Source organism: Mirounga leonina, unplaced genomic scaffold, assembly GCF_011800145.1.
Source record: "Mirounga leonina isolate KUSES-001 unplaced genomic scaffold, KU_Mleo_1.0 Mir_171, whole genome shotgun sequence".
Taxonomy (NCBI): domain Eukaryota; kingdom Metazoa; phylum Chordata; class Mammalia; order Carnivora; family Phocidae; genus Mirounga; species Mirounga leonina.
Window position 1 is genome coordinate 22,989,676 of NW_023270436.1, and position 7,988 is coordinate 22,997,663.

At 60.2% G+C, this 7,988-nt stretch overlaps 1 protein-coding gene across 1 annotated transcript; it reads right to left on the reverse strand.

The window, feature by feature from the left end:
• Nucleotides 1–645: 645 nt before the first annotated feature.
• RNF215 (ring finger protein 215) lies at nt 646–7,762 on the reverse strand. Its single transcript, XM_035017367.1, has 9 exons — nt 7,393–7,762; nt 6,988–7,131; nt 6,438–6,509; nt 6,268–6,353; nt 5,689–5,845; nt 2,136–2,255; nt 1,916–2,059; nt 1,559–1,661; nt 646–1,471 (listed from the first exon to the last, which is right to left on the reverse strand). Exons 1-9 carry the CDS (start codon nt 7,675–7,677, stop codon nt 1,449–1,451), a joined length of 1,134 nt encoding a protein of 377 aa, XP_034873258.1. The 5' UTR covers nt 7,678–7,762; the 3' UTR covers nt 646–1,448.
• Between the last annotated feature and the right edge of the window lie 226 nt (nt 7,763–7,988).

A 7,988-nucleotide genomic window follows, 5' to 3' on the forward strand; every position in this document is an offset into this window, starting at 1 on the left:
GCCCAAGTCCAGGGGGAGGACCCATCACAGCTCAGTTCCCCTCTGCTCACAGTTCTGGAGGTCAGAAGTTCAGGCCCTGTGGTTGAGTTCTCCGTTCAGGATCTTAGAAGACTCACGTCAAAGTATCTGCCAGGTTACATTCCTTTCTGACAGCTCTGGGAAAGAACCCACTCCCAGACTCGTTCTGATTGCTGGCAGAATTCCGATTCTTGCAGCTGTAGGACTGAGGTCCACCTCCTTGCTGTGGCTGCTGTCACCAGGGGCCACTCTTAGCGCTTAGAGGCCATCTGCCTCCCTTGCCGCCTGGCTCCCTCCATCTTCAAGTCAGCAACAGAGAATTTGTCATGCACTGAATGCCCTTCCTGCTTCAACTTTCTGACTTCCTCTTCTTCCACCAGGCCAGAGAAAACTCTGCTTCTAATGGGCTCTCGTGGTTAGGTCAGGCCCTCTTGGATACCTTCCCCATCTTAAGGTCAACTGTGCCATAAAATATAACCGAATCATGGGGGTAAAATCCATTTGACTCCCAGCTGCAGGTTTACAAGGCGGGGGGGATCTTGGGACCCGTCTTAGAACCTCCTTCCCACAGACAGCAGAGCCCAAGGTGACTTTTCTGTCTTAAGACATCCACACAAATCTGATCTCTTATGTTAAAAATATATCCATATTTACTTCAATATTAAACCTCCCCTACCCCAAATCTAAAAAAACCGGCTGTCCCTAAAAGATGCACCACATTTATCCTGCAGCTTCAAGTATCCTGGTCAGCAACCTATAGCCCGGCCAAGAAGCACAGGATTGGATGGCTTTGAGGCCTCTGGTCCCAGCCAGGCCTGGGAAGGGAGCCCAGCTGAACAGGCAGGGCCACTTGCAGCTCCTAGTGTCCAACAGGGCTGAGGGCAGTATCTGTGGAGGGGCCTGTGGGTTGAACATCACAGCCTTGGCCAAGATGTGTCCTGAAAGACGGTCAGGCCAGGATATCCCCAAGGCCAAATAGCTCCACCCACAACCCAACCCCCAATAAATAAGCACAAAACCCGGCCAGCCACTGCAGCCTTAGTCCCCAGGGATGGCCTGACAGGTCAGAGAGCCGCCAGAGCCCTGGGAACAGCTGCACTGCCCCACAACCTCCTTCCCCAGGCCGCTGCCCAGGGTCCTGGGAGCTGCCTTCGAGGAGGGCAGACACAGATACCCCAGGATGGTAGAGAGGGGCCCCAAAGTGGCTTCTCTTTCTTGACTGGCAGGTCTAGACTCTGGGGGCCGTGGTCCCTCCTTCCCAGTATGAATATGATGGGGTGCCTTGCCCCTCAGCAGGGGAGGCCCCAATCCTTCCTCCAACCAGCAGGGCTTCCTGTCCATCCCGCTGTACTGTTCCAGGAGCCCAGGCCGAGGGCCAGGGTGCAGGTGGGAGGGTCCTTTGCCCACATGCAGAGACCCAGCGGGGGCAGCTAATCGTCTGAGTAGCGGTTCCCTGCAGGGGAGGAGGAAAAAACAGGGAGGGAGGTGTCAGGTGGGGAGCAGGTAAAGCCAGCCAAGGGCCCCCACCCCTGGTGCTTACCCAGGACGTTGAATTTGCATAGCGGGCAAGTCTGCTGGAGCATCAGCCAGGGGTCCACGCAGTCTCGGTGAAACTCGTGCTTACAGGGCAGCACCCGGAGCCACTGCAGGGTGTGGGGGAAGGCTTCAGGCCAGAGTCAGGCCTCCAAGTGGGGCTGCCTGGCCCCCCCACCTGTGCAGGGGAACTGAAACCCCTGTGGCCTGTCACCCTCCCCCGCCAACACCCCATTCTGCTTTCCTAGTTACAGTAGGAGCTGAGAGAATAAGGGCCTGGTAGGAACGGTTCTGGGGTCTCTCGGGAGTAGAGTGAGAGACATCACAGGTCAGCTGACGGCTGGCCTCTGCCCGCGGCACTAACCTGCTTGTTGCAGAAGTAGTCCAAACACACGGCGCAGGTCTCAGCACCAGGTTCTGGGGGGCCCTGGGTTGCCCTGCCCAGACGGCAGCGCCGGGTCTTGAGGGATGCCAGTCTCCGCACCACGCGGAGCTTGAGCAGATCCACCTGGTGGGGGAGGGCAGGCACAGTTAGGCAGGCTGAAGGGCTGGGGACACGGGGGTTCCCAGGGGCTGGCTCTCACCTGGCCTCCAGGTTCCCGCTGGCTCTGTCTTGACGCCTGCCGCTGGGCCTGGACCACGAGGCCTGTGCACAGGAGCATGGCCACCAGCAGGATGGCGTTCCACAGCTGCTGCAGGGGCTTCTGGGCAGGGGAACAGGGTGTCAGGGATGCTGGGGCTGCTCTACGCTCTTCCCTAGTGAATCCACTCTGAGGACCAGGCAGGTAAGGTCCATTGGCAGCGTGTCCCTGCAGGCTCCTGGCTGCCTCTTCTGAAGCCTGCGTGCCTCCCATCTGTGCCCCCAAGGTCTGCCCCTGCTGTCTATACAGCTCCTCATCCAGCTGCTGAGGGGACCCACATCTGTCCCCAGCCCCTCTCCTGGGCAACAAACTCAGTGTTTTTTGCATTCTTGGAACTTCTCTCTGGCAGCCTCACAGACTCCCTAGCCCAGGACCCTATCACTTTCCCACCCCATCCCTACCCACTTCCATCTGGGCCGAGCATTCACATGGTCCCGTGGCTTCGCTCTTAGGTGGCTCATGCACCCCTCCCCTCCATCCCACTCCTCTGCTCTTTGGGGGCCCTACTCTAGCCTCACCAGCCCATTTCCCACAGCGACAAGGATCTCATCTGCAAACCTGATCACGCAGGACCCCTGCTTGACACCCTTTCCTGTGACGCCCCCGCCCTCAGGAGAGACCCCGAACTCCTCTAGCAGCCATATGGCAAGGCCCTAGATCGCCCATCCCCTCTGTCCTTTCAGGGTCCCATGCTCCTTGCTCTTTCTCGTGTTCCCAGTTCTTCCTCATCCTTTCCTTCAGCTAATGCCTTCAGATCCCCCTTGCTCCAGAGCTCTCCCTGACTACCAGGGCTAGGCAGATGCTCCCCACTTGCCTCCCCCTGCCCAGCCCAGCCCTCCTCACACTCTTTACTGTGTGTTTCCCCATCGCTGCCCTCGTGGTCCTCAGGCTCCTGCTGGTGGGAAGGATCCACATCTGAGAGGCCCCTCGGGACCTCAGAGCTCCTGGGGCGGGGATGGGGGGGCACACACTGACCTTGACTTAACTCCCCCCACCTCATAGCAGTGTGGCAGCTGGGCTTTGACTACAAAACAGCTGGCTCAGGAAATGATGTGGCAGAGTAAGCAAAACCCAGATGGCTCACCCACACAGGCACACCGGCTCATAGGGTCTCTGGATGTGTCCTGACTAATAAATGCATTCATTTAAAAGCTGTCCACGTTCCTAGTAGTTTTCTGCCACCATGTTCTTCCCCAGCCAACGATGAAGTTCAACTACCATCATGTTGGGGGAGAGGGGCCGAGAAGTGATTTGCTGCTAAAAGAGACCACCACTCTGGACGAGGCTGGGTGCTGCTGGTGTCACAAGACGCCGCTCCTGCTCAGAGTGCAGGCACCCGAGAAGCCGTTAGCAAGAGATGTCCGTGAGCCCCAGCTGCCCAATCCTCCCCTCTCCCCTCTGGTCTCTGTGCCCCCGTCTTCCCTGGGGAGTGGGAGGTGGTGGCACCTGCTCTGGGAAGCTCTCCCCAAGCCCCCAGGCTGAGTTCAGATGTGTCCACTGTGTTCCGGAGGCCCATGCCTACCCCCAGCTCGGTGCTCACCCCAGCAGAGTGACGGCCATGGCCTTTCTCCTCCCCAGATAGGGCCCCAGGAGCCCAGGGCTGGAGCTGCCCTGCCTTTGTGCCCTGGGCCCTGCCGAGCCAGGCGGACACGTGGCAGGACTCACTGAGCGGCCACTGCAGTGTAAGCTCGCCAGGGCAGAACCTGGAGCTCCGTGCTCTGAAGCAGCCTGCAGTGCTCATTACAGCAATCCCGTGGCCAGCTTGGAGGCCTGCTGCAGGCTGGACACCCTGTCTCCTCAGGCTCAGCACATCTTAGGGACCCCCGGGTGAGGGGGGGAGGGCAGGGTCTGTCCATCAGAGCAGTTACGGAGCGGTCCACCTGACCTTTCTGATGCATGGGTGCTGTAGCTCTGGATTCCCAGGCTCGAAGGATGGTGGCTGGGCCCTAGGGTTGGGGCTGAGAGCTGGCCCCAACCACCCTCAAGCCACCTTGGCTATCATGGCTACCCAGCACTTGCATGGGCCCACCCTGGCTGGCAGCACGGCTGCTCAGCGTTGCCCTCTGTACCAGCCAGACTGACCTGCGGACTGCGTACATTCCCACTCCCAGGCCCCTCGCCCAGCCCGCTCTTCCCCTAGCTCCAGCCCTTCTGCAGGCACTTCCTCGCTCGTCTGACAGCCCCTCACCAAATGCCTGCGCCGCCCAGATGTCTGTGTGGGCTGCCCTCCAGGGGGAGAGCCGGTAGGGCTCCCTCTTCTTCCAGAAAGCCCTTTCCTTCTCCCCCAGTCCCGGTGCCCGCTCCCTTCACACAACTGTGGTTCAGTTCCTGCTGCTCAAATAGGAATGAGCACATGGCGCCTGGGCTGAACTGCCGAGGCCTTATCGTGTGAGAGTCCCTTCCCTACTTGTCTTTGAGGCCCTTCAGGACAGTGCCCGGTTCTCACAGGTACCTTGGACACTCCCAGCCCTTCTCATTGAGCCCTACATGTCCTAGGACCTCAAAAGTTATCTGGTGACTGCTAATTTATTCAAGCACTTATAACAAACACATTCAGAGTAGCAGCAGCGGCCCACCTGCGCCATGCCCACCGTGAACTTTATGTTCACATAAACATGGAACGTGAACCTTGTTCACAAACAAGGAACATGAGACCAGAGAGGTTAAACGCTCAACCTGAGATCACTCAGCTAAGTCCCCAAGTCTGCCTGACTTCTGAAGCTGCCTCGCATGGCCCAATCCCACTGACTCCTGCTGGAGGCTGCCCACTGGGAGAAAGGACATGCCCGCCCTGACAGAGCAGGGACTCGCGAGATGCTTGTGGACCGAATAAATTTGAACCTTCTTGATGCCCAGCATTGAGAAATCCAGAGACTAGTAGGACACAGCCCCAGCCATCGGGAGACAAAGTCACATTCCCCAACACTTAGACACTTTGGGCTATCCTAAGAACACTATGAAGGGTCTGACAAAGCACTGCTGCGATTTAGAAGGAGGGAGAGGGGGACGGTGGGCTGAGGTTGTGAGGGAAGCCTTCCAAAGCAGGCAAGCAGATGGGGACAAATGGAGACAGAGAAAGTGTCCATGCCTGCAGCCAAGGATGGACAAGGCCTAGTGGCAGGAGGCCAGGGCATGTATGAAGGCCAGGAAATGGCATAGGGTGACAGGGTATAAGGAAGAGACTAGAAAAAAAAAGATAGGCGAGTAAACAGGAGAGCTGTGAAAGCTAGGCTAAGGAGTCTGAACTTTATTCTGCAGGCAATGGGGAGCCACGGAGGGCTTCTAAGCAGGAGAATAACATGACAATAGTAACTAACACTGATTATGCATGGCCCCATCAGGCACTGCACTGAGCACCCACCCTGTCAATGAGTGCTCATTACAGCCCTGGGGCGTGGAAGCAGCAGTCCTGGCCACCAAGGTGAGGAGAGGCCACAGGATCTGAGACAAGGCATGTGTACAGCGCCATCCGAGTCCCCTCTCCCCAGGCACCCACCTGTTCCTGGGCCCGACTGCCTCCCAGGCACACCAAGTCCTGCCATCCTCCATAGCCATCCTTGGAGAGGCCACAGGTGGTCCACAGGGTCAGCTTCCACTCGATGTTGGCTGACAGCGACTCTCCGCTGGTGATCTCGGCTGTGGCCTGAGTCCTCCTGGGACGGAAAGCCACAGAGGGGCCAGAGAAAAGGGCTTTTGGGAGGAGAGGTCCAGACCCACCCATCTCAGCCTTGTAGGAAAAAGATCTTCCCAAGTATCATCCCACAGCCCTTCTGCTTTGGCTCCCAGGCCTTTTCTGGTCATTGGTTTTTCCATTCTCACCTCAGCCAGGCCAGGGAGGCCTGCAAGTCTCAGAAAGAACCTGTCAATCAGGAATCCAGCTCCCTCCTTGCTGGAGCCAATTCCCCTCTGCCCCTAGAGCTGCCTCTTTGCTCCAGTCCCCTCACCCATTTTTCAGACCAGGAGACTACAGTCTTAAGGTTAACAGGAAAAGACCCCTGAGACCATGGCAGATTCAGGGACCCCTCAGCACCCAGGCTCCCAGGCCCAGTCCTTTGGAGCCTAAACCCCAACTCACTGCAGCAGTGCCTCCAACAGCTTGGTGACATTGGAAGAGTAATGCAGGACAATCACTGGCCTGAGCAGCAGCTGTGATATGTCTAGCTGTAGATGGATGGACAAGGAGGTCAGCTGGCCTTGGTCCCCTCCTCCCTGGCCTGCACACCCCCACTGCCTGAACCGGTTTACCTCTCGGACCACGTTGTGGTTCAAGATGAGGAGGAGCAGGGCAGAGGCTCCCAGGAAGAGTGCCCTCCGCATCTGCAAGGGACAGAGGTAGAAGCTAGCTGGCACCCTGCCCACACACCTCTCTCACTACCCACGACCACAGTTCTTAGCTCCTGGCTCTGCAGTGAGTGTTTCCTCTGGACAGACTGGCTGCACACTCCTTGAGGTCAAGGGCAGAAACTTATTCCTCCTGCCATTCCCCCAGATGTTCTGTGGGACCCAAACTATTATGTGCCTTCCCTAGTAGGACAGGCCTGCCCACCAACTCTCAGCAGGAACTCCGCATCTGATACTCTCAGAGCCTGGTGGAGCTTCCTGACTCTGTCTGGCCTCCTCCCACCTCCCTGCTTCCACTCCATACCGATTCAATTTTCCAAACTGGGGTCCCTCACCTCATCCAGGCCCAAGATTTCTCTGGAAGCTCCTTAGGGGCCCACCTGGTAGTCTGGCTCTGGCGGATGCCTTGAAACCCCTTCCTTCAACCCCCTTCCCCACATACACCCCCGTGCACCTGCTGGACCAGGGCCTTGGGATAGGCCTGCGGGCCGCTGCCCTGACTCTCCTGGTGGAACTGGGCCGCCTGCTCCTTGCCCACGTATGCCACTGCAATCCAGCCTTCTACGGGCACCTCCTGCTCAGCATCCACGATGTCCATCTGTGGGGCAAGGGACCATGGGCAGAGGGAGGAGGGGGGAGGAAGGGGGGCTGGACACACAGGGGATGCAAGGCCAGGGTTGGGGAGCGAGTTTGAAGGGGAAGGCATCTGGATCTCAGGTTTTGGAAGCCGGGGTTTGAGGCCTGGGCAGCTCGGGGAGGGGGCGCTCGGCTGCTACGGCTCGGTCCAGGATAAAGGCCGGATCTGGGTGCGGGGTCTACGGCGGGGCGGGCCGGGGCCAGACGGCTCGGCTGCGCTCACCAGCAGCAGGCGGCCGCCCAGCGCGGGTGCCGGGTCGGCCTCGGGGCCGATCCTGACGCCCTCCAGGACCAGAGCGTCCTGCCGCGGCAGCCTCACGTCCACCCGTACGGCGCGGGCCCCGCCCCGCCCCGCCCCGGCCTCGGGCTCGCTGCCGTCCGCCGCGGCACCGGGTCCCGCCAGGCCCAGCCAGAGCGGCAGCAGGGGTAGCAGCAGCAGCAGTGGCGACGGCGGCGGCGGAGGAGGCGGTGGGGGCGACCTCAGCGCGGGGCGAGCGGCGGGGCCCATGGCCGGACCCGGCGAGCAGACGAAACAGGGGCGCCGGGGGTCCCGGCGCGGGGGGGAGCGGAGGGAGCGAGGCCGCGGCCGGACGGGGCGGGGCGCCGGGAGGGGCGGGGCCGGGGCCGGACGGGGCGGGGCGGGGCGCCGGGAGGCGGGGGGCGGGAGTCCTCGGCGGCTCTGGCGCCCAGACAGGGCCGCGCGCGCCCCCTGGTGGACGCGGGGAACTCCGGCGCCAGCGGCCGTGGCGGCGGGAGTGGGGCGGAGCCCGGGAGGAGGTAGTCACACGGCTTGAGGCGTTGTCAGACTGGCGGAGACCA